Source organism: Salvelinus alpinus, chromosome 27 (genome assembly GCF_045679555.1).
Source record: "Salvelinus alpinus chromosome 27, SLU_Salpinus.1, whole genome shotgun sequence".
NCBI classification, from domain to species: Eukaryota; Metazoa; Chordata; class Actinopteri; order Salmoniformes; family Salmonidae; genus Salvelinus; species Salvelinus alpinus.
In genome coordinates, this window is record NC_092112.1 from 18,527,829 (window position 1) to 18,553,854 (window position 26,026).

Sequence of the window (26,026 nt, forward strand, 5' to 3'; positions counted from 1 at the left end):
AAGGCTCTGGGCAGCATGCCATGGTCTTCCATCAGGTGAGTCTGCTCTGCTCCTCTCCACTCTGTTCTCACTGTAGTACCAACCAGTGGAGGCTGCTGAGGGGAGGACGGCTCATAATAATGGCTGGAATGGAGTCAATTGAATGGTATCAAACACATCAAACACGTGGTTGATACCATTCCATTGACACTTTCCAGACATTATTTTGAGCCGTCCTCCCCTCAGCAGCCTCCACTGGTACAACACTAACAGTCAGTTGCCACTTTGTGAGGTTTTAAAGGATAGAAATTGGACAGCTTTACTTAGCCACTGTGCTTGACGTCTGCATCTGCATTGCTTGCTCTTTTGGGCTTTTAGGCTGGGTATCTGTAAAGCACTTTGTGACAACTGCTGATGTAAAAAGGGCTTTATAAAATACGTTTGATTTCGATTTGATAGAAAGGGGTTTCAATGGAGAGAAATATATATTTTTTGACAGTGGTGGAAAAAGTACTCAATTGTCATACTTGAGTAAAAGTAAAGATAGAAAATTAGAAAATGACTCAAGTAAAAGTGAGTCACCCAGTAAAATACTACTTGAGTAAAAGTCTAAAAGTATTTGGTTTTAAATATACTTAAGTATCAAAGTAAATGGAATTGCTAAAATGTACTTAAGTATCAAAAGTAACAGTATAAACAATTTCAAATTCCTTATATTAAGCAAACCAGATGGCGCCATTTTAAATGTTTTATTTTTATGGACGGATAGCAAGGTGCACACTCAGACATAATTTACAAACAAAGCATTTGTGTTTAGTGAGTCTACCAGATTAGAGGCAGTAGGGATGACCAGGGATGTTCTCTTGATAAGTGTGTGAATTGGACCATTTTCCTGTCAAAATGTAACAAGTACTTTTGGATGTCAGGGAAAATGTATGCAGTAAAAAGTATATTTTTCTTTAGGAACGTAGTGAAGTAAAAGTAAAAGTTGGCAAAAATATAAATTGTAAAGTAAAAGTATTTAAAGTACTTTTACTTAAGTACTTTACACCACTGTTTTTTGGGGTTGTAACGATCCTCTTCCTGTGAATGACTGGACCAAAGCGCCGCGTGAAACGTGTTCATGATATTTTATTAAAATCAGAACACTAAAACAAAAAATAACAAAGATGAAAACGAACAGTTCTGTAAGGAAACTAACAATACAGAAAACAACTACCCACAAAACTACCCACAAAACAACTACCCACAACTACCCATGTGGGCAAGAGCTACCTAAATATGGTTCCCAATCAGAGACAACGATAGACAGCTGTCTCTGTTTGAGAACCGTACCTGGCCAAAAACAAAGAAATACAAAAACATAGAAAAAATAACATAGAATGCCCACCCTAGTCACACCTTGGCCTAACCAAAATAGAGAATAAAAGCCTCTCTATGGCCAGGGCGTGACAGGGGTACAATTCTTTGACCTTTTGTTTCAGTTTTATCACTTTCAAATTTCAGGATTATATAATAAACATACGCAACTAAGTCAACCTCATTCACCTGTGAAAAGACACGTTGCTTATTCAATATTGTTATTTCTTCAGAAGCAAACTTTCAGAACTATGTCATAAACATATGCTTCTAAATCACCTCATTGACGTGTGAAAAAACTCATTGCTTATTCTATATTCAATACCATCAAATTATTTCTTCACAAGCAAACAAGCACAAAGCATAATTCAAAGGGACTTGTCATTTACCCAATAATTGCTCATTTGCAACTGTCCACATCATTTCACAGCCTACATTCAGTACATGACATAAAAATAAACAGAGATCAGCCTTCCCCCTGCTCTGAACACTATGACTCACAATGACACCTCGGTAGCTGTAAAGGGGGCTGCAATGCCCACTCTCTATGGTAACTGTGGACACAGATGTCATGTAGGGGGATTTTCCACAAGCTCTGGCAAACATTTTCTGAACCCACTCAAAACTCCCTCATCAGCCCATCAAAATTAGGGTGACTCTGAGGACACATAGACAGTGGAGGGGTGATTGACATTTAAACAAGGAAACAGACAAACAAATGGCGAAGATGGTAAACGTGATATTTACTTGATTGATTTTATTTGTTTTAATCAACCACAGTAAATATCAAAAGGACAGAGGGGGATAATCTAACAGATAACCCCAATAATAACTGACTGTCCATCCGGCAACACTCAATATCAAATCCTTGAACAAAATGTTATCTTCCCAGCATGTGGTTCAAGGGATTACTGATAAAAGTCAATATGGCTCCATTTACACAGGCAGTCCAATTCTGATCTTTTTCCACTTATAGGTCTTTTGACCAATCAGATCAGCTTTCTACAATAATTGGGGGAAAAGATCAGAATTGGGCTGCCTATGCAAATGCAGCCTGTAAGGTTTATCAGGCTCACATTATTGCGGTACTATTTGGTGAGAACTCATCTATGATGTCTCATATTGAATGATACTGTATGTCTTAGGTGATACTGTATCAGGAACAAATTCAACCAATGTGTTTTAAGTCTTTACTACAGATTTTGTGAACATCTTCAAACTAAAAATGATCAGTTTATAAAATACGTATAAACCCATAATTTACATGGTTTCATCCAGTGGATTAAATTATGGCATTTTCTATATTGTTGAATGAAGTAGCTGATCCATAGACTTAGATAGACAACCCATCTTTACATCTGTCCCATTATGGAGTCTGTGAGAGTACAGGCAGCACCATTAATTAAGGCTATTTCCATTTGGAAGTAGTCCATTTTCTTCTTCTACTTATTCTGAGTTGGTAAACAAACTGAAATGTTGCACTGCCACCTGGAGTGTGTTGTTTGAACAGGTATAAAGCTAAGTTTGGCGATTTACTGCCACCTGCAGTTATGGAATGTTCGCTCACGAGTATCCAGTGTATGTAACAAAAAACATATATTTATTTATTTTATTCATTGGCTGATCCCTCCTTATGACCTGGATGGAATTATGTGATCATTCCTTAACCAATACGAAGTCCCACCCAGTTTACTACTTAAAAATGATGAAAGTCCTTAATGGTGCTGCCCATGCTAAAACAGGCTTTTGGGCACTAGAGTTGTCTATCTAAGTCTATGGTCTGATCGTTATTCCAGACTTTGATCAGCCCATGCAGTAGTTGATACCCAGACCACCCAGTCACAGACAGAGAGGTGGGGGAGTCCACTCCAACCACACAATATAACTTCCATCAGAGACGTCACACCGCTCACTCCCACACGTTCAACACACAACAAGCAAGCAAACACTGAGCTACAGTGAGGGGGCGGAGGGTGGGTCTAGTTTCACTACAGCGGGTGGGTGTCTTTGAAGTAGAACATTTTATAAATGGCCGTTTGATCTTTAAAGTAACTGTCCAGTTAAAATCACCCTTTTAAAAAGTTCATATTCGGTTAACTAATACCCAAATAATGTTGTTGGTTCATCCTATACTCTTATTTTTTTGGCCAAAGAATAAATTGAAGAAAAAACACTTCAAAATCCCCACCTCAAACTTGTATCTCAAACAGACCTTTTCAAAAATGCTTGATATTTCCTCAGAGGATGATGTCATCCTCCTGAGTAGAATGAGCTGGCCAATCAGCGGTGTACAGAGTATACTCACGGTGTACTCACATTCATATTTTCAATGACAGGTTCTGCCATTTCAACCCCCAAAAATTGCTTTTTAACATATTTCTATAAAATAACATTTGGGAAGGAAAACTATTTCACTCGTATTGTAATTATGTATAGGTCATATTTCATTGAAATGTGGAAACACTGGACAGTTACTTTAAGCATATAGTCTACTGATGATGTTGAAATATGTTATGAACTGTAGTTAAGTCGTGTAGGCACTGTGTTTAGTGGTAAGGCCAAGTAGGTCAGAGACGATAAGGTAACATGGGAGAGTCCCTCTGTGATATCAATTTGAATAGCAGTCCAAAACACACACGTTGAAAGAGGGAAATAGTCAAATGACATAAGTTCCACATAGAATACAACGTGAAGTCTCATAACTATGTCCCTAATGTTATTTATTTAATGTTTATAAGAATATCACAATAACGAAGTCAGGGCTTAAACAGCCAAAGGTTTGTCTTCATAGACACTCAAAGCATAGGAATGACACAATGAACTGTGAATGTTTCTGTTTATACAGGGAAACATGTAGTACATTAGAAGATATTTTAGGTCTCTAAAAAAGACGAGAAACAAAACAAAACATGAAAATTGCATGTAACATCCTCTTACTTATTCACAACTGTGGGAGGCAAGAAAAAGTCCTGAAGGTCAGAGGGAAACTGAGGGTGTTAGTGTGAGAGAGAGAGAGCGTGAGAGAGAGAGAGCGAGCTAGAGAGAGAGCGAGCTAGAGAGAGAGTGAGCTAGAGAGAGAGTGAGCTAGAGAGAGAGTGAGCTAGAGAGAGAGTGAGCTAGAGAGAGAGTGAGCTAGAGAGAGAGTGAGCTAGAGAGAGAGTGAGCTAGAGAGAGAGTGAGCTAGAGAGAGAGTGAGCTAGAGAGAGAGTGAGCTAGAGAGAGAGTGAGCTAGAGAGAGAGTGAGCTAGAGAGAGAGTGAGCTAGAGAGAGAGTGAGCTAGAGAGAGAGTGAGCTAGAGAGAGAGTGAGCTAGAGAGAGAGGGAGCTAGAGAGAGAGGGAGCTAGAGAGAGAGGGAGCTAGCGAGAGAGGGAGCTAGCGAGAGGGGAGATAGTGGGAGAGGGAGAGATTCAATTCTACAACCACCTAAAAGGAAGCAATTCCCAAGCCATCAAATACAGAGGTATTAACCTAGAGAATAGTCCCCTAAGCAAGCTGGTCCTGGGGCTCTGTTCACAAACAGACCCCACAGGGCCCCAGAACAGCAACACAATTAGACCCAAATCATGAGAAAAAAAACCATTGGAAAGAATTAACTAAAAACAGAGAACTGGAACGCTATATGGCCCTAAACAGAGAGTACACAGTGGCAGAATACCTGACCACTGTGACTGACCCAAAAGCTTTGACTGTGTACAGACTCAGTGAGCATAGCCTTGCTATTACGAGAGGTTGCCATAGGCAGACCTGGATCTCAAGAGAAGATCTCAAGAGAAGACAGGCTATGTGCACACTGCCAACAAAATATGGTGGAAACTGAGCTGCACTTCCTAACCTTCTGTCAAATGTATGACCATACTAGAGACACATATTTCCCCCAGATTAAACAGACCCACAAAGAATTAGAAAACAAATCCAATTTTGATTAATTCCCATAGCTATTGGCTGAAATACCACAGTTTGCCATCACAGCAGCAAGATGTGTGACCTGTTGTCACAAGAAAAGGGCAACCAGTGAAGAACAAACACCACTGTAAATACAACCTATATTTATGTTTATTTATTTTCCCTTTTGTACTTTAACTATTTGCACATCATTACAACACTATATAGACCTATGACATTTGACATGTCTTTATTCTTTTGGAACTTTTGTGAGTATGTTTACTGTTAATTCTCTATTGTTTATTTCACTTTTGTTTATCTATTTCACTTGCTTTGGCAATATAAAGATATTTTCCCCATGCCAATAAAGCCCCTTAAATTGAAATTGAATTTAATTGAGAGAGTTCTAACCTAATGTGTAATATGAAATAGGAGAACAAACTTGTGAAAACTGTCATTCAACAGTCACAAACCACACCATTTCACAGACTCCATAAATGCACTTCACCTCCTTTTTATAGATACATTATGCCCTAGTGAGAGTCATAGCAACTGGCTAGAAGCCATTATGTATTTGCTTTGCGTTCTGCATACAGGCTCATCTCATACTGCCTCCCTTTAAAAGTAACCATACATGATCATTTCATTTGTTTCTGCCCCCAAAACAACTCAATGGTCAAAATTAAGAAAAAGTGGTTGAAGTGACATCATAATTACCAGTTTTGCCCACTGAGAACTATCTGATACATGCTCTGGGTATAAAACATGAGGAACAGCTTCCTAATATTGAGATGCCCTCAGAACAGCCTCAATTCATCGGGTCATGGACTCTACAAGGTGTCGAAAGCGTTCCACAGGGATGCTGGCCCATGTTGACTTCAATGCTTCCCACAGTTGTGTCCTGTTGGCTGGATGTCCTTTGGGTGGTGGACCATTCTTGATACACACAGGAAACTGTCAAGTGTGAAAAACCCAGCAGCGTTGCAATTCTCGACACACTCAAACCTGCTACCATACCCCGTTCAAAGGCACTTAGATCTTTTGTCTTGCCCATTCACCCTCTGAATGGCACACACACACACAATACATGTCTAAATTGTCTCTAGGCTTGAAAACCTTAACCTGTTTCCTCCCCTTCATCTACACTGATTGAAGTGGATTTAACAAGCGACATCAATAAAGGATCATAGCTTTCACCTGGATTCACCTGGTCAGTCTATGTCATGGAAAGAGCAGGTTTTCCTAATGTTTTGTACAGAGTGTACATTACAAGGCCTCTCAATGAAATGCTGTGCAAAGCCCTGTGGTAACATACCATGTGCCTTCCCTTTTCGTCTATAACCCAATCTGTCTAAATAAAGCATTAAAATACTGTCTTTGTACTTTAATAAAAATATAAAATAATAAAACCGTTATGAAAAGCTTATCTAGCATTGATCCAAGGGTAGCGTAGGCCCTGAGTGTTGGAATGACTGACCTTCTACTTTGAAATAAAGGCTTTACTGTAACACCCCCCACAAACTATAACCTCCTACTTTGAAAGTGTAACATGTTCGCTGGGAGTCGGGAAGCAAGTCCAGGGAGTGTATTTAATAAATAAATGAACATAGAACAAGAGACACAGGTAGTGTACAGACATGAACACTGGAACAGAAACAATAACGCCTGGGGAAAGAACCAAAGGGAGTGACATCAGGCAGGTGATGGAGTCCAGGTGAGTTTGATGAGTGGCTGGTACGCGTAACGATGGTGATAGGTGTGCGTAATAATGAGCAGCCTGGTGACCTCGAGCGCTGGAGAGGTAGTATATGTGACAGAAATTAAGGCTTTACTGTAATACCCCTACAAACCAAACTATGACATTTCATGAAAATATTATGAAGAAAGAATGACAAAATGATTTGAAATGTTCATGAGGCAAAATGTTCATGAGGCAAGATGTTCATGAGGCAAAGTGTTCATGAGGCAAAGTGTTCATGAGGCAAAGTGTTCATGAGGCAAAATGTTCATGAGGCAAAATGTTCATGAGGCAAAGTTGAAAACGGGCCCTCAGTTATGTCCAAGACTGATCTGTGTCTTGATGAATGGGTACACGTGGGATGGAAGGCTGATCACACACACAGGCACGCACGGTTCCGCCATGGTTTTGACCCCCCACTCTCTCTGCCCTCTCTACCCTAGGGAGGAGACTCAGTGCTTTGTGTCGGTGGAGCAGTGCCCCTTCGTCCTTGGTCTCAGCAGTGAGAATGCAGAGCTGGTCTTGGATGCCTGTGTTCAGATCACAGAGGGAATGAAGACCAGAGAGAGACAACTCTTCCTCTTCAGCGACGTGATCGTCATCTCTAAGCTGAAGTAAGATATAGAACATAATAAGCACTCACACACCGACACAGATACACTCACACACACCAACACAGATACACACACCGACACAGATACACTCACACACACCGACACAGATACACACACCGACACAGATACACTCACACACACCGACACAGATACACTCACACACACCGACACAGATGCACTCACACACACCGACACAGATGCACACACCGACACAGATACACTCACACACACCGACACAGATACACTCACACACACCGACACAGATACACTCAAACACACCGACACAGATGCACTCACACACACCGACACAGATACACACACTAATACGTACACATACAGTCCACAGAGCAGCACACAGACACACACCACATACTATAGATTGTCTTATTCTTTTAGTTTTCTCTTTAAAGTTTTGTCATCAGAGAACAGAACTAATTAACTTCCCAATAACACTCTGTCAATATAGAAATTGTGCTCATTCTTGTTGATACAGCACTTCTTCTCTTGTCGGTAAACTTTCCAAATGTTGACAAAACAAAATGTGCTAGACAAGGTGGGATCTTTATGCGTAGATCAAATTAATTATGCGAGAAATGTCATTGGAAAGATTTTATGTGCAAATATTAATATAATAACCATCATATTGAAGTAAACTTGGAGTCACGTGATGACGTGGTGTGTGGTCCTCCCACTACGACTCGTCAGGAAACCATGCAGTTTGTTAGGTTACAGATGAAATAAGTTATGATGAACTTCACAGGGAGGTGAAAGTGCACGGTGATGAACTTCACAGGGTGGTGAAAGTGCACGGTGATGAGCTTGATGCTCCTTTCCAATAAATATCCAGGGTCTTATTCTGGTGACATGATGATCGATGCTTGGCTGCTGTTTGACAACTAAAAATAATCTTGCTGTTCTGTCTATAATAGTCTCATCATGTAGGCTATACCAGCACTGTATCTGTGAGCTGTTAGCTAGAGCAAACGTGCAAAGACCAGAGTGGGCACACTTACTATATACAGTTTAAATGTGATGGAAACCCAGTTAACTTGTATTTTTTATTCGGTACATCAGAATTTAACTGGACAATATGTATTTTTATGTGCACTATTTCTTCACGCACAGCCTTTTACCCGCTGTAACTTCTGAGTCCAACTCACACTCCCAAACACTTAGATCCCGGAACGCAGCCCACTTTCCAACTCACTCTCCAGATCCCAATCACCGGAATTCTAATCACCTGTTCACACACCTGCATGTCATCATCCCACACTATTTAGTTCAGGTCCTTGCACCCCATCACTGTGAGGTATTGTTTGTTTTGAAACACACTTTTTTGGAGCGCTGGTTTCCCCCCATCCTTCTCTCCTCCCGTGTATGATAGTTTTTGCCTGCCTCACCCACGACGCCTTTTGCCTATTCCCTGCCTGTACTGTTGCCATTTTTGGACCTACCGTGTATGACCTTCTGCCTGCCCCTGGACCCAGTTACCTGCCTCCTCCTATGGTCCCTTTTATTAAACACCTGCTGCGCTTGAAACCAGCTCTCTGTCTCCCTCGTGTTCATTATACCCGCAACAAGGAAACATCTCTTGTAGGAAAATGCACATATTGTTTTTATGCAGATTTTAGCATATTCGCATGAAGATCTGTCGCCAATTGGATGAAAACATACATAGTGATTTGTATTTTCCTTCACATTTAGAGGCAACGGCAGAAACTGTCTGTGTGTGCTTTGTCTACCACTTTGTGTAGCGTTTAGTGATGATTCTAATGTAATGGTCGATGGAAAGGCTTTCCCAAAAACCTTCTCAATTACATTTTTGAATACAAAGTAGCCTATACCTAAAGTATCTGGCGGAATTATATCACGAATAACTGCAAAAAAATTGGGAAAAACTGAAACCTGGAATAACAGTATTTTGGGAAAAAAACTAAACTGAATCAGGCAAAAAATGAGTCCTGAGTCTGAAAGGTGAAGTTATTGTAACAGCATAGCAGGAATGTTTACGGTAGGGGAGTCTGAAAGGTGAAGTTATTGTAACAGCATAGCAGGAAGGTTTACGGTAGGGGAGTCTGAAAGGTGAAGTTATTGTAACAGCATAGCAGGAGGGTTTACGGTAGGGGAGTCTGAAAGGTGAAGTTGGTGTAACAGTGCAGCAGGAGAGTTTACAGTAGGGGAGTCTGAAAGGTGAAGTTAGTGTAACAGTGCAGCAGGAGGGTTTACAGTAGGGGAGTCTGAAAGGTGAAGTTGGTGTAACAGTGCAGCAGGAGGGTTTACAGTAGGGGAGTCTGAAAGGTGAAGTTAGTGTAACAGTGTAGCAGGACGGTTTACAGTAGGGGAGTCTGAAAGGTGAAGTTAGTGTAACAGTGCAGCAGGAGGGTTTACAGTAGGGGAGTCTGAAAGGTGAAGTTGGTGTAACAGTGCAGCAGGAGGGTTTACAGTAGGGGAGTCTGAAAGGTGAAGTTATTGTAACAGCATAGCAGGAAGGTTTACGGTAGGGGAGTCTGAAAGGTGAAGTTATTGTAACAGCATAGCAGGAAGGTTTACGGAGGGGAGTCTGAAAGGTGAAGTTATTGTAACAGCATAGCAGGAGGGTTTACGGTAGGGGAGTCTGAAAGGTGAAGTTAGTGTAACAGTGCAGCAGGAGGGTTTACAGTAGGGGAGTCTGAAAGGTGAAGTTGGTGTAACAGTGCAGCAGGAGGGTTTACAGTAGGGGAGTCTGAAAGGTGAAGTTAGTGTAACAGTGCAGCAGGAGGGTTTACAGTAGGGGAGTCTGAAAGGTGAAGTTAGTGTAACAGTGCAGCAGGAGGGTTTACAGTAGGGGAATCTGAAAGGTGAAGTTGGTGTAACAGCGCAGCAGGAGGGTATATGGTCGGGGAGTCCGGGGAATTCTCTTTCCTAACAGCTTCTCTGTTATAGTAAACAGTAAAGTCATCGTTGGCTGTCTAAATACAAAGCAGAAAGCAGGGTGATTTCCTCTAAGAGTGATATTAGCCCAAACAGGAAATGGATATGACTGGAGGAACTTTCATTTTCTCTTCATCTGTCTTCTCCTTTTTCAATGTGATATAAATATCTAAGATAATGTTTGACATCTCTACCTCTGAAGTTTTACCCCACTACATTTAAAGAAAAATAGACAGTGCACATTTAAGTCAGAGTTTCTCTTATAAGATATTGACAGTAGTAAGCTTGTAGGTTAAACAATACAGTATGAAAGTAGATGAGTGTAATCTAAATTTAGATTCAGCTAATGTAAAACTTGATGCTAACCAAGATAAAATATTCAGAATGTTCTCTGTTTCAACGAAAAAAGTGAACGCATTTTTCGGGTCTCAAGTGGGAGTTGAATCAATCGCTCTGGTCCATTGTGTAGGCAGGTCTTCATGTCACTCTACTGTACTTTGCTACCCTCTTTTCCAGCAGAGGCACCACGAGAGGCTCAGTACATTTGTGACTAATGCAGATGTCTTCTTCTGAATACAGTGCCTTGAGAAAGTATTCTGTTACAGCCAGGAATTTAAAATGTATTAAATTGAGATTTTGTGTCACTGATCTACAAACAATAACCCATAATGTCAATGTGGAATTATGTTTTTAGAAAGTGTTACTAGTTAATTAAAATTAAAAGCTGAAATGTCTTCAGTCAAGTATTCAAACCCTTTGTTATGGCAAGCCTAAATAAGTTCAGGAGTAAAAATGTGCTTAAAAAGTCACATAGTAAGTTGCATGGAACTCACTCTGTGTGCAATAATAGCATTGAACATTCTTTTTGAATGACTAGCTCAGCTCTGTACCCCACACATACAATTATCTGTAAGGGCCCTCAGTCGAGCAGTGAATTTCAATGTCACGTTCGTCGTTGGAATGAGGAGACCAAGGTGCAGCGTGGTAGGCGAACATCTTTCTTTTATTCAAATGAACACCGAAAAAACAACAAAATACAACACAAACATAAAGTTCTGCAGGCTACACAGCAACTATACAAAATCAAGATCCCACAAACTAAAGGTGGAAAAAAGTCTGCCTAAGTATGATCCCCAATCAGAGACAACGATAGACAGCTGCATCTGATTTGGAACCATACCAGGCCAAACAAAGAAATAGGAAAACTAGATTGCCCACCCTAGTCACAACCTGACCTAACCAAAATAGAGAATTAAAAGGATCTCTAAGGTCAGGGCGTGACAATCCAACAGATTGAACCGCAAAGACCATGGAGGTTTTCCAATGCCTTGCAAAGAAGGGCTCTGATTGGTAGACAAAAAATACATTTAAAAAACTGACATTGAATATTGTGTCAATACACCCAGTCACTACAAAGATATAGGCGTCTTTCCTAACTCAGTTGCTGGAGATGAAGGAAACTGCTCAGGGATTTCACCATGAGGCCAATGGTGACTTTAAAACAGTTAAAGAGTTTAATGGCTGTGATAGGAGAAAACAGAGGATGGATCAACAACATTGTAGTTACTCCACAATACTTATCTAAATGACAAAGTGAAAGCAAGAAGCCAGTTCAGAATAAAAATATTCCAAAACATGCATCCTGTTTGCAATAAGGAACTAAAGTAAAACTGCTAAAAATGTGGCAAAGAAATTACATTTGTGGAGGTGTATAGTAGCAGAGTCTGAAAGGTGAAGTTAGTGTAGCAGCATAGCAGGAATGTTTACAGTAGGGGAGTCTGAAAGGTGAAGTTAGTGTAACAGTGTAGCAGGACGGTTTACAGTAGGGGAGTCTGAAAGGTGAAGTTAGTGTAACAGCGTAGCAGGACGGTTTACAGTAGGGTAGTCTGTAAGGTGAAGTTAGTGTAACAGCGTAGCAGGACGGTTTACAGTAGGGGAGTCTGAAAGGTGAAGTTAGTGTAACAGTGTAGCAGGACGGTTTACAGTAGGGGAGTCTGAAAGGTGAAGTTAGTGTAACAGTGCAGCAGGAGGGTTTACAGTAGGGGAGTCTGAAAGGTGAAGTTAGTGTAACAGCGTAGCAGGACGGTTTACAGTAGGGGAGTCTGAAAGGTGAAGTTAGTGTAACAGTGTAGCAGGACGGTTTACAGTAGGGGAGTCTGAAAGGTGAAGTTAGTGTAACAGTGCAGCAGGAGGGTTTACAGTAGGAGTGTCTGAAAGGTGAAGTTAGTGTAACGGTGCAGCAGGAGGGTTTACAGTAGGGGAGTCTGAAAGGTGAAGTTAGTGTAACAGTGCAGCATGAGGGTTTACAGTAGGGGAGTCTGAAAGGTGAAGTTAGTGTAACAGTGCAGCAGGAGGGTTTACAGTAGGGGAGTCTGAAAGGTGAAGTTAGTGTAACAGTGCAGCAGGAGGGTTTACAGTAGGGGAGTCTGAAAGGTGAAGTTAGTGTAACAGCATAGCAGGAATGTTTACAGTAGGGGAGTCTGAAAGGTGAAGTTAGTGTAACAGTGTAGCAGGACGGTTTACAGTAGGGGAGTCTGAAAGGTGAAGTTAGTGTAACAGCGTAGCAGGGCGGTTTACAGTAGGGTAGTCTGTAAGGTGAAGTTAGTGTAACAGCGTAGCAGGACGGTTTACAGTAGGGGAGTCTGAAAGGTGAAGTTAGTGTAGCAGGACGGTTTACAGTAGGGGAGTCTGAAAGGTGAAGTTAGTGTAACAGTGTAGCAGGACGGTTTACAGTAGGGGAGTCTGAAAGGTGAAGTTAGTGTAACAGTGCAGCAGGAGGGTTAACAGTAGGGGAGTCTGAAAGGTGAAGTTAGTGTAACAGCGTAGCAGGACGGTTTACAGTAGGGGAGTCTGAAAGGTGAACTTAGTGTAACAGTGTAGCAGGACGGTTTACAGTAGGGGAGTCTGAAAGGTGAAGTTAGTGTAACAGTGCAGCAGGAGGGTTTACAGTAGGGGAGTCTGAAAGGTGAAGTTAGTGTAACAGTGCAGCATGAGGGTTTACAGTAGGGGAGTCTGAAAGGTGAAGTTAGTGTAACAGCACAGAAATATTCTAAAACATACATCTTGTTTGCAACAAGGCACTGAAGTAAAACTGCAAACAATGTGGCAAAGAAATGAACTTTATGTCCTGAAATTTGAAGAAAACATTAAGTATGCGTGCCCTATACAGGATCAATTCCAATACCATATGTGCAGGGATACTGGAGTGATAGAGGTAGATATGTATAGGAGTAAAGTGACTAGGAATCGGGATATAAGATAAACATAGCAGCAGCTTGTATCAAATCAAATCAAATCAAATTTTATTAGTCACATACACATGGTTAGCAGATGTTAATGCGAGTGTAGCGAAATGCTTGTGCTTCTAGTTCCGACAATGCAGTAATAACAACAAGTAATCTAACCTAACAATTCCACAACTACTACCTTATACACGCAAGTGTAAAGGGATAAAGAATATGTACATAAAGATATATGAATGAGTGATGGTACAGAATGGCATAGGCAAGATGCAGTAGATGGTATAGAGTACAGTATATACATATGTGTCACGTTCCTGACCTGTTTTCTCTTGTTTTGTATGTCTTTATTGGTCAGGGCGTGAGTGTTGGGTGGGTAGTCTATGTTTTGTATTTCTATGTTGGGTTTTGTGTTCGGCCTGGTATGATTCTCAATTAGAGACAGGTGTGTATCGTTTGTCTCTGATTGAGAGTCATACTAAGGCAGCCAGGGTTTCACTGGGGTTTTGTGGGTGTTTGTTCCTGTGTCAGTGTTTGGGCCACACAGGACGGTTGAAGGTTAGTCACGTTTGTAGTTTTGTAGTGTCTTGTTTGCTGTTTTCATTAAAAGTATGATTAATCACCAATCCGCATCTTGGTCCGATCCATGCTCCTCCTCGTCTGAGGAGGAGAACAACAATGACTGCCTTTACAATATGAGATGAGTACTGTAGGGTATGTAAACATAAAGTGGCATAGTTTAAAGTGGCTAGTGGTACATGTATTATATAAAGATGCAGTAGATGATATAGAGTACAGTATATACATATACATATGAGATGGGTAATGTAGGGTATGTAAACATTATATTAAGTGGCATTGTTTAAAGTGGCTAGTGGTACATTTTTACATAATTTCCATCAATTCCCATTTTTAAAGTGGCTGGAGTTGAGTCAGTATGTTGGCAGCGGCCGCTAAATGTTAGTGGTGGCTGTTTAACAGTCTGATGGCCTTGAGATAGAAGCTGTTTTTCAGTCTCTCGGTCCCTGCTTTGATGCACCTGTACTGACCTCGCCTTCTGGATGATAGCGGGGTGAACAGGCAGTGGCTTGGGTGGTTGTTGTCCTTGATGATCTTTATGGCCTTCCTGTGACATCGGGTGGTGTAGGTGTCCTGGAGGGCAGGTAGTTTGCCCCCGGTGATGAGTTCTGCAGACCTCACTACCCTCTGGAGAGCCTTACGGTTGTGGGCGGAGCAGTTGCCGTACCAGGCGGTGATACAGCCCGACAGGATGCTCTCGATTGTGCATCTGTAGAAGTTTGTGAGTGCTTTTGGTGACAAGCCGAATTTCTTCTTGTATGTAAGTGGGTGTGCGTGGAGTCAGTATAAATGTATGTGCGTGTTAGGTGTGAGTGAGCAGATGATGGCCCTGTGAGTGTGTAGGGCCCTGTGAGTGTGTAGGGCCCTGTGAGTGTGTAGGGCCCTGTGAGTGTGTAGGGCCCTGTGAGTGTGTAGGGCCCTGTGAGTGTGTAGGGCCCTGTGAGTGTGAAAAAATAAAAGGTCAATAAGGATACAAGGTTAACTCGGATAGTCCGTATAGCTATTAAGTCAGCTATTTAGCAGTCTTATTGCTTGGTGATAGAAGCTGTTCAAGAGCCTGTTGGTGCCAGACTTGATGCACCGGTACCACTTGCCGTTCGGAAGCAGAGAGAAGTCTTTAACAATTTCCGGGCCTTCCTATCACACCGCCTGATATAGAGGTCCTGGATGGCAGGGAGCTTGGCCCTAGTGATGTACTGGGCTATCCGCACCACCCTCTCTAGCGCCATGCGATTGAGGGCGGTTCTATTGCCATACCAGGCAGTGATGCAGCCAGTCAAAATGCTCTCAATAGTACAGTTGTAGAACCTTTTTAAGATTTGAGGGCCCATGCCAAACTTTTTCAACCTCTTGGGGGGAAGAGGCGCTGTCGAGCCTTCGGCTGTGCGTGTGTTAGGACCATTTTAAGTCTTTAGTGATTTTGACACTAAGGAACTTGAAGCTGTCTACCTTCTCCGCTGCGTCCTGTCAATGTAGATGGAGGTGTGCTCGTCCCCCTGTTTCATCTAGTCCACGATCAGCTCCTTGGTCTTACTGAAGTTGAGGGAGAGGTTGTTGTTCCGGCATCACACTCCAGGTCACTGACCTCCTCCCTGACCTCTAATGTTCCTGAGTGGCTACTTACAGTTTTGACTTAAATCAGCTTGAAAATCTATGGCAAGACCTGAAAAGGGCTGTCTAGCAATTATCAACAACCAACTTGACAGAGCTTGAAGAATTTTAAAAATAACCATGTGCAAATATTGTAAAATCCAGGTGTGGAAAGCTCTTAGAGACTTACCCAGAAAGACTCACAGCTGTAATCACTTCCAAAGGTGATTCTAACATGTATTTACTCAGGGGTGTGAATACTTATGTAAATTAGATTTTTCTGCATTTCATTTTCAATACATTTTTCAAAAATTTATAAAAACACATTTTCACTTTGTCATTATGAGGTATTGTGTGTAGATTTCCTCACTAACCAGTATAATTATGCAACCTCAATTTCCTTCCTCTCTTCCTCCCATCTCTCTCTCCCCCTTCCCACCTTCCATCGATTCTGCTTCCCAAATGGCACCTTTTTCTCTCTATAGTGCACTACAGTACTTTGACTAGAGCTAAGCTCATAGGGAGGAACTAGGGTACCATTTTGGATGCGGCCATTTTCCATTCTATTTCCGTTGCCTGAATGGACCCTGATTACTGGAACACTTTGATTTTAGGCTCTACACGAAATCACAAAATGTTCCCACGACCAGTCTTACAGTAAATGCGTGGGTCTGTGGATCCACACGTGACAAGGTGACAATTTTAATGTCGTAGCAAATAAAAAATGGTGACCTAGGCCATGGGGGAATCTGTCTGCCTTCCTCCTCACGAACAGACAGAGACAGACAGACAGACAGACAGACAGACAGACAGACAGACAGACAGACAGACAGACAGACAGACAGACAGACAGACAGACAGACAGACAGACAGACAGACAGACAGACAGACAGACAGACAGACAGACAGACAGACAGACAGACAGACAGACAGACAGACAGACAGACAGACAGACAGACAGACAGACAGACAGACAGACAGACAGACAGACAGACAGACAGACAGACAGACAGACAGACAGACAGACAGACAGACAGACAGACAGACAGACAGACAGACAGACAGACAGACAGACAGACAGACAGACAGACACCATTGGATAGAGAAGTGGAGTTATCTAGTCCTGATGAGCAGAGATGCAGTCCTAGTCAGGCCTACTAGCCTTCATATACCATCATGGCCACCTAAGCTTCCCCTTCTGTCTCTCTCTTTCTGTCTCTCTCATTTAGATCCAGTGCTAGCTACCGTCTGAAGCACAGGGTGAGTCTGGAGGATCTGTGGCTTTATGGCTTTGAGGACGAGCCCGAGGAGGAAGAGGGAGGACGGGGAGAGATCGACCTCAAGACCTCCCTCGTTTTGGCCTGGCCACTCGCCGTCTGTGTGGTGTCCTTCCGGTGAGCAGCAGCCATCCTCCGTGTCCATACATGAGTGCCAACTCATACTCATACATGTGCATACACACACAGACGCATATGCAGACAGGCACGCACACACACACACACACACACACACACACACACACACACACAGAGACATATGCCCTGGCAGGCACATTCTCAGATGGAAACACGTCTCTTTTAAAAGATTTCTCACTCATCGTTCTCAACATATGATGTTTCTCTGTTTTTTCTCACTAGTGACATTACATGATGACTAACAATGAATTCTCTGAACTCCCAAAGTTTAAAGGTTAGAAAACTACACAATGAGCCACTACTGAGCAGTACATTCAGCTTGATGGCATTTCAAAGTACAACTATTACAATATGAGGATAATGGAATCAACTCTATCATCCATAAGTTCAAATTCAAGAATCATATGAACAGTTCCTTTAAGTTAAGTTTGACCCATTTGGTTTTCCTGGAAGATATACTGTGCACAAACAGCACAAAAATCCAGTATCCTTGGATTGACCTAAAAACATATTGAGTTTCTTCAGAGATGCTTTCCATAAGGTCTGGAATGAAACAGGGAAGTTAGACAAATCTACACCAACACAAGATAATGGCTGGTGAAACAGGAAGTGTGAAGCTGACCATCAGACCTCGGGTCACATGTCAGAGGCTTTACAGCAATGGACTTTATCAGGAAACCTGGGTCTTTCAAATAAACATAGAGCTTGGAAATTGCATAGTCACAAATGGAGACAAACAGACATAACATTGAATGGAACAAAATTGAAGGGGATTGAAAAGTTATTAAATAACAATCAGAGCCTGTTTTGATCAGAAATGATAGCTATCCCTTGTTTGTGTAGATATGGGTAATTTAGTAATGTTATTGTGGTCTGAGTCATACACTCCCACAGTTTCTTGTCATACAAACTAGTCAAATAAGTGTGACCGTTGTTGACTAGAGTCTGGGGTTCACCAGTTCATCAGCCTACTGTTTACCAGTAAGCACCAACTGTACATGAGCTGGTCTTTTGGGAAAGTGTATGTAAAAGCCTCTTTTACAGTAATCCAAAGTATGGTCCCTAGTGTAGGCCCTGATGTAGGCCCTAGTGTGGGCCCTAGTGTGGGCCCTGATGTAGGCCCTAGTGTGGGCCCTAATGTGGGCCCTAATGTGGGCCCTAATGTGGGCCCTAATGTAGGCCCTAATGTGGGCCCTGATGTGGGCCCTGGTGTAGGCCCTGATGTAGGCCCTAGTGTAGGCCCTAGTGTAGGCCCTAGTGTAGGCCCTAGTGTAGGCCCTAGTGTAGGCCCTAATGTAGGCCCTGATGTAGGCCCTGATGTAGGCCCTAATGTAGGCCCTGATGTAGGCCCTGATGTAGGCCCTGATGTAGGCCCTGATGTGAGGCCTAGTGTGGGCCCTAGTGTGGGCCCTAGTGTGGGCCCTAATGTGGGCCCTGATGTAGGCCCTGATGTGAGCCCTGATGTGGGCCCTAGTGTGGGCCCTGATGTGGCCCTGATGTGAGCCCTGATGTGGGCCCTGATGTAGGCCCTAGTGTAGGCCCTAATGTGGGCCCTGATGTAGGCCCTGATGTGGGCCCTAGTGTAGGCCCTGATGTGGGCCCTAATGTACTCCCTAGTGTAGGCCAAAGGTGAAGGAAAACAAAGACACCAAAAGAAACAGAACTTCTAAAGGCCTCACTCAGACATCCAGGCTTCCCCAGAGTGAAGTGATCCCCTTTAACAAATAAAGGTATTCCTATCATCTATACAGGTGATTGAGGGTTAGTCTCCACGTGTGTCTCTTTCCACACGGCGATGACAGCAGCAGCCCCAACCCAAGAGGAAGTGGTGTCTTTGGTCGGGGGCCGCCATGACGCTGCTTCCTGTCCCCATGACTGAGTTAGAGTTTCCAACGGGCTGTAGTTAAAAGAGCCAGAGGGCGTGCTGTGTCTCTTCAGTCTGTTAGTCTGTCTGTCCGTGTGTTTGGTTTGTTCCTCTTTCACTGTGGATTAGTAACTCAACCCACGCTGTTATTTTGCCTGCAGCTTGCCTGAGGTGAAAGAACGCTGGTTGGATACTCTTCACAGGTAAGCACTACTAATTTGTTAGTTTTTATTGGACCTTTATTTAAACAGGGAGTCAACATTGAGACCAAGGTCTCTTTCGCAAGGGAGCCCTGCACATACAATTCATAGACAAAAAACACATAAATAATTAAATAACTAACTAAAATACAGCACTATTAACTCTATAGATACTGTAAATGTCACTTGATTGTGCCGTAAATGGCTAACCTGGTTACTGGGTTATACTATACAATTATTTATAATAACTCTTTTATTTTATTTTTGGGGGTCTCTGCTTACGTATTATAGAAAGATTGTGGGATCTATCAATGTATTTGTTTGTAACTTGCAGTATCAATGGGACTGTACTGTCTATGTCATTCAATTACAGTATAAGATGTAAAATGTATGCACGCTTGACTGTAAGTCTCTTTAGATAAAAGCGTCTGCTAAATGGCATATATTATTATATTAATTAGTATTGGGCTATGTGTAGAATTAATATTGAAAGGTATTATAAAGACATATGTGATGGAGATAGGAACTGTATTTTAGTTAATATTACCATTCTTCATGATATCACAACTTATAGTATATGGTTAAAAAAAATCTGTCATACAATTATTAGTGGTAATCATCCTTTTCACTCATAATCACTCAGAAATTTTTACTCATAAATAATAATAAAGATTTTTATCATATTGACAATATCCATTTGACCATCTTTTTGACCCCCCCCCCCACACACACACACAATATAGACTAGTCACTCTCCACACCCCTCTAAACAGGGACTAGTCTCTATCCATCTTTCTCCATTATGGCTCACCAGAATAACTAGGGATTTACTTGAGATCAATCAAATATTAATATGTGTATGTATGTCGTTTAATCTTTCCAGGAAAATAAAAGCAGCAACAGAGAGGGCAGGTTCTATCACACCCCTCCCAAGTGTTCTGATGAAGGTGCTGAGCAACAGTATCACAGTAAGTTTCTCACTTAGGGTCCCGTCCCAAATGGAACCCTATTCTGTATACAGTACACTGCAAAAACTATAGGGAACAGGGTGCCCTATATGCCCTATATGTGGTGAAGCTTTAGCTTACTCTCCAGTGTGCTAAATATACAGCAACAGCAATTAGAACAGCTGAAACAGAGAAGAGCTGTGTGATTTATTACCATAGCACACACTGTGTCGTATGTAGACCTATTCCCTGATACCTTACTCAGATTCTCCTTACCAAAGGGGGTGATGGCAGATACTGTAGAAAAGATGGATCTGCTTTTGCCTGTCTGCAGTCGGTCATTGATATCGAGATTCCGTTGTATTGCTCGGCTATTGATTTCAAGATATCATTGTGTTGCCAATTCATAATATTCACTCTTATTCAATCTATTGCTCTCATGTTGATGGGCTTTGATGGCTCTGAAGAGGAATATACTGTAACCTCTAGAAAGGGCCATTATCAGTAAGGATATAACCTCTAGAAAGGGCCATTATCAGTAAGGATATAACCTCTAGAAATGGCCATTATCATTAAGGATATAACCTCTAGAAAGGGCCATTATCAGTAAGGATATAACTTCTAGAAATGGCCATTATCATTAAGGATATAACCTCTAGAAAGGGCCATTATCAGTAAGGATATAACCTCTAGAAAGGGCCATTATCATTAAGGACGGAGTATCGGACATTCTTAGAAAGGCACTCAATGCAGACACACATTCAGACATATATAGGCCTTTGTTTGACACCATGTACATATAGAATTAGAATGAGCATACATTGATCTTTACCGAAATAGTATAATTGCTTCTGGAAGGAGTCGACTTTATCTTCAACAACTTTAATCTGCATTATAGATAATTCTCTCTCTCTCTTTCTCTCTCTCTCTCTCTCTCTCTCTGTGTTTAAGGCTAAAACTCTAACAGGAAGTGGCATGGACCCGTTTATCGAGTTTCCCCTTGATGTAAGTACCGTACAGACCCCGCTTCTGCTTCTCATCCATGTGTCAATTGTTCTGGAAACACCTTTGGTTTCCCTAGACCTCAGGGGGAAAATATAAAGTTTATTTTTAGGTTTGATGGGGGAATTTGAACTACTGCAATCTGTAGCTCAGATAATAAGCACTTACATAACACAAGTGTATTCATTGTAACAGTTGATTGATACTGTGATGATACTTTTTGGAGGGTTTGTGTTGTTTCGTTCAAATGGAGAACCTTGTGTTGATCTTGAGTACATATTGGTGTGAAAGTGGTGGGTGTTTTTGAGGGGGGTTTCTGGGGGGGTAAATTCTGAGGGGTAAATTGTTTGTGATGGAGGGAGTGTGGGCGAGTAACACTCTTACAACCCTGCACCCTCACCTGGAAACGGGCGTGCAGACACAGGGGGTGTGGTTTAGGGGCATAGAGCAGAGGCTCCTCCCCTCCCTCCCCTGCCACACGTTCCTCACACATTCTCATGACAACATCTCCTGTTTTGTGTTTCCAGGGCGGCACAAAGATCCCCACACTGCCCAGGGAGTTGTGTAATGCAAAAGCAACGCAGCCCATTGGTGAGTTTGAACATCGCTGAAAAACAACGTCATGGTATCAGTTAGCATTACTGTATACTGTGCCCAATACTGCACACTACATCTATACCTACTCAAGTTCTCTAATCCTTTGGCTTCTTTCATAACAGAAAAGGGCGGCAACAGTAAGAGAAGCATCAGCATCTTGAGGAAATTGAAGAGGAGTTCCACCCTCAACAGCATGTCCTCCTGTCCAGACACAGACTCCAAGAGCCAACTGTTTGGACAGCCTCTCTCCAAGATCTGCCCAGAGGATGGGATGCTTCCCAAGCCCATCACAGTACGTCACTCTACCACAACTATCTTGGTTCTGTAATATCTTTGTATGTTAGATTGTCATCATTTGGACAAGGTGTGCGGCTGTGGGCATTGAGTGAGAAAGATTTTATTGATTGTGCGATATAACATAACACTTTCAATTCATGAACTGAACTGCCATAATGAACTGCCATAATGAACTGCCATAATGAGTTGTAGTGAGAGCAGTTGATTTGACCCGCACCTCATTCTACCAAGTGTCCACTAGGTAGCGTCCGCTAAAATAAATAAACCCTTTTAACTAAACACCTTGGTAGAATGAGGTGCATGTCAATTCAAAAGTTAGGAATCACTAGGAATCATTATGGTAGTTCAGTTTATGAAGTGATTTATTGATTAGGGCACTTGATTAATCGGGTCATTAAATTGTCACTAATAAGTGCAGTTAACAAAGCATTTGATAATGGTTGCTAAGAACCTGCCTGTCTGCAACCCAACCATTGATTTGATTTACATGTGATGTTCCAGCTGATGAACACGCACAATGTACCAACCTCCTGTCTCACTCTGACCCTGCCGTCCCCCCCACAGACACACACACACACACACACACACACACACACACACACACACACACACACACACACACACACACACACACACACACCAGGTTGTTTGATTTGTTCATGCCTTTTCTCAGCCTGGTCTGACCTCTGCTTGTTCTCCTCTCTCCCCACCAGGAGATATTGGTGCTTCTGTGGAAGAAAGGCCCCTCCACAGAGGGGGTGTTCAGGACGACATGCAACAGTAAGACCCTGAAGGCCATCAGGGAGCAGCTCAACAGTGGGACGGAGGTGGAGATGGATGCCCTGCCCGTGGTTCTCCTGGTGGGTCTACTCAAGGTAAAGAGTCATCCATCTGTTCACTCATCTGTCCCATCTGTCCGTCCATCCGTCCGTTGGACACTCTCACTACTTATCAGCAGTCTTCCATTGTGTTATAACCTCCAACACCTTCCCTCCTAATTACAGTGTTTTCTGAACGAGCTCCCGGGACGCCTGCTAGTGTCGGAGCTGTTTGAGACCTGGATGAAGGCCCTGGAGATTGAGGATGTCCACCAGAGCGGCTTGCGGCTCAAGAGGTAAGCTACCAAACACTAACGAGCTGATGCTAGGCTAAAAGTAGCATTAGCTAGCCACTACTAGGACCAGCTGTTAATTCTATGCTAAATGTGGCATTAGCACTAGCTACTATAGCTACTAGCTACTATACCACCTGTCCAGTCACCCCCATTGGTGACCTATAAAACTGTAAGCTATGCTAATTTAAGACTAATGTAGGCGTTCGGTTGAATACAAAAATCCCTGAACTTTTCCATTGCTGTTGTAGGTGTGGCAAAGCATATATTCAGGGGATTTTGAATGGAGTTTTTCAGAGATTCAGATAAAGAGGAAGTAGTGTCTCTCCCCTCAATGTGTATATTTCAGACAAGGCACTTCTCTTTTTTCGTTGAATTCCCCTCTCAAAAAGAGAAGCTTAAAATAATAATTTTTAAAAAGAGCGGCAAACTGATCTACATTTTCTTCCTGTTCTTTCTCTCCTCCCTTCTCTCTTCCCTCCTCCTCTCAGGGTGGTTGACAAGCTACCAGGGCCTAACATCCTGCTGCTGCGGAACCTTCTGTGTGTGTTCCACCACATCACAAAGAGCAGGCACAACATGATGGACGCCAATAATTTGGCGGTGTGCATCGCTCCCACTCTGCTGCGGAAGGACGACATGTCCTTAGACGTGCAGACCGTGGACAAGGTGAGAATACGGTTCTGACTGGACTCTTGAAGCTGCCAATGTGGTTTTCATGCACTGAAAACCACAGTGTGTGTATGTGTGTTTTGTGTGTCTGTGTATAGGCCTGTGGTTTCGCAAGAACTTTACCCTACAGTAGTCTACACTGAATCAGGACTGAGTTGTTCAGTGAAAGGAGATGCCAACCCTCTTTCTAAGTAATGTTGACCTTTTATGTTTTTTTGTGATGTTTCCTTTAGGTGGTAAAGCTGACAAGGTTCCTGATAGAGCATTGCAGTGAGATCTTTGGACAAGACATCCTGAGCCTTTTGGGGGATCCCGATGAAGATAGCTCAGGTAAGAGAACTGGGCTGCTTTAGGCACCACTCTTTGCAGTGCTACACATTGTTTCACAGAAAATTAGAACATTCTGTGAACACAGATTTCTGGGAACACATTTCAAAGTAGAACAATGGGAATAGGAATCATACACTGCAACTGATCAACGTTCTGCCTCTTTCTCCTCAGAATCTGTGTCGTCACAGCGGCACGACTCTGCGTATGACAGCACCGACCCGGACTCTGAGGGGGACAGCATGGGGTCCATGCAGGGAGAGGGGGAAAGTGGCAGCTCGTCCTCATCTCTCCTCTCCGCGTGCGGGATGGAACGTGGCACTGTCCCCTCCTGCTCTACCAACGCCAGCTTCCACACCTTCACCAACAAGACGCCCTTTAACCGCCGCTGCTCAGAGCCAATCATCTTCCCCTCTAATGAGAAAAGGAACCTGGCCCGTAGCCATGACGACTTCTCCGTGGAGGCCCGGGACTTTGAGGAGCAGCCACTCAAAAAGCAGATCTCTAATGACTCCTTCCTGCTCCCGGGGCATGGTGCCGCTACCAGGCCTGCCGCCACGCTGTCCCTTCCCAAACTTGGTGGCAGCCATCCGTCATGCTCGTCATCCTGTTCCCTGGAGAGCACCACCTCCAACGCATCGGAGGGCTCTGTGTTTACCAGCTCGCCGCTGGCCTCCCCGGGCTGCCCACGCAGGGCCCAGTCCACACATCCGAGGGCAGACACGATGGAAGTGGCCAAGCGACGCACACAGTCCATGAAGATGAACAGCAAAGCCCCGATGACGACCAAGAGCCTGGGAACCTTCGCCCGAATCAGTCTGAAGAAAGGCCACATCCAGAAGGAGAAACCTTTCCCCTGTGGAACCCTCCAGGAGGACTCCCAGAGTGAGGCCGAGGCCCCTCTCAGGCAGAAGTATCCCCTGTCTGCCATGGAGCCCTTCCAGCAGGTGGATAGCAGACTGCCATCGCAGCCCCCCTCGTACGAGCAGGCAGTCCAGAGTGTGGCTCAGCTCACCCTGTCACATTACGGCTCCATGACTGTCAAAGCCGCAGCCGCCACTCTTAGCAGGAATTCCCGCCCAGCCTCTATGAACGCAAACTTCATGTACTCCTGTACCGTCAATCAATACACAGACTGCTTCTCTCAGGGGACAGACAGTGATGATGTCACCGCAGTCCAACAACATTCCGGCCGGTTCCGCCAGCGAGCGATGTCTGAGTCTGTGTCGAGAGCACGCCATGAGACCATGTCACACCATGAGACCGTGTCACACCATGAGACTGTGTCACGGAGGTGCAGCCAGCCCGTGTTCCAGGACTATTCTTACGCCAAGGAGTCCTACGTTTAAGGACCTTTTTCTGACATGATATCTCACTTTTCACTTTGAATGTACACAAACTATAATGTACAACTGCTAGGTTGAACTTGCTGAGTAGTACTGTTTAGAGTACAGAAGGAAAGATATTTTACCTGAAAAGCTATTAATGAAGGTAGATACTCCTCTAGTGTATCTACATAAAAGCTATGTAAATAATCACAATCTGAATCTGCAGGTATTTTGGATATATCTCCTCCAGTTTTACTTTTGTTAATATACTGATATGTACTGTACATAAATGTGTAACTTTGTGAAAATGTGTGTATTTTTGTGTCTTGACTCTACAACATATTTCCTTCCACTACAATAAAGCACCTTTATGTTA

General features: G+C 43.0%; 1 protein-coding gene across 2 annotated transcripts; it reads left to right on the forward strand.

The window, feature by feature from the left end:
* On the forward strand, positions 1 to 26,026 carry tagapb (T cell activation RhoGTPase activating protein b). 2 transcript variants are annotated; one of them, XM_071369618.1, is made up of 13 exons: positions 1 to 35; positions 7,402 to 7,572; positions 17,120 to 17,284; positions 19,331 to 19,372; positions 20,253 to 20,337; positions 21,268 to 21,321; positions 21,846 to 21,909; positions 22,038 to 22,207; positions 22,926 to 23,087; positions 23,217 to 23,326; positions 23,815 to 23,992; positions 24,229 to 24,325; positions 24,497 to 26,026. In XM_071369618.1, exons 1-13 carry the CDS (start codon positions 16 to 18, stop codon positions 25,669 to 25,671), a joined length of 2,493 nt encoding a protein of 830 aa, XP_071225719.1. In that variant the 5' UTR covers positions 1 to 15; the 3' UTR covers positions 25,672 to 26,026. The 2 variants fall into 2 exon arrangements, with proteins under 2 accessions (XP_071225719.1, XP_071225720.1); XM_071369619.1 differs by lacking the exons at positions 1 to 35; positions 7,402 to 7,572 and adding an exon at positions 14,230 to 14,279.

Excerpts from the sequence above, each read along its gene's own strand:
- tagapb (XM_071369618.1), top strand. The coding sequence starts at position 16 with ATGCCATGGTCTTCCATCAG. Across the intron at positions 36-7,401 it reads ATGCCATGGTCTTCCATCAG|GGAGGAGACTCAGTGCTTTG; the intron begins GTGAGTCTGCTC and ends TCTCTACCCTAG. Across the intron at positions 17,285-19,330 it reads GTCTGTGTGGTGTCCTTCCG|CTTGCCTGAGGTGAAAGAAC; the intron begins GTGAGCAGCAGC and ends TTTTGCCTGCAG.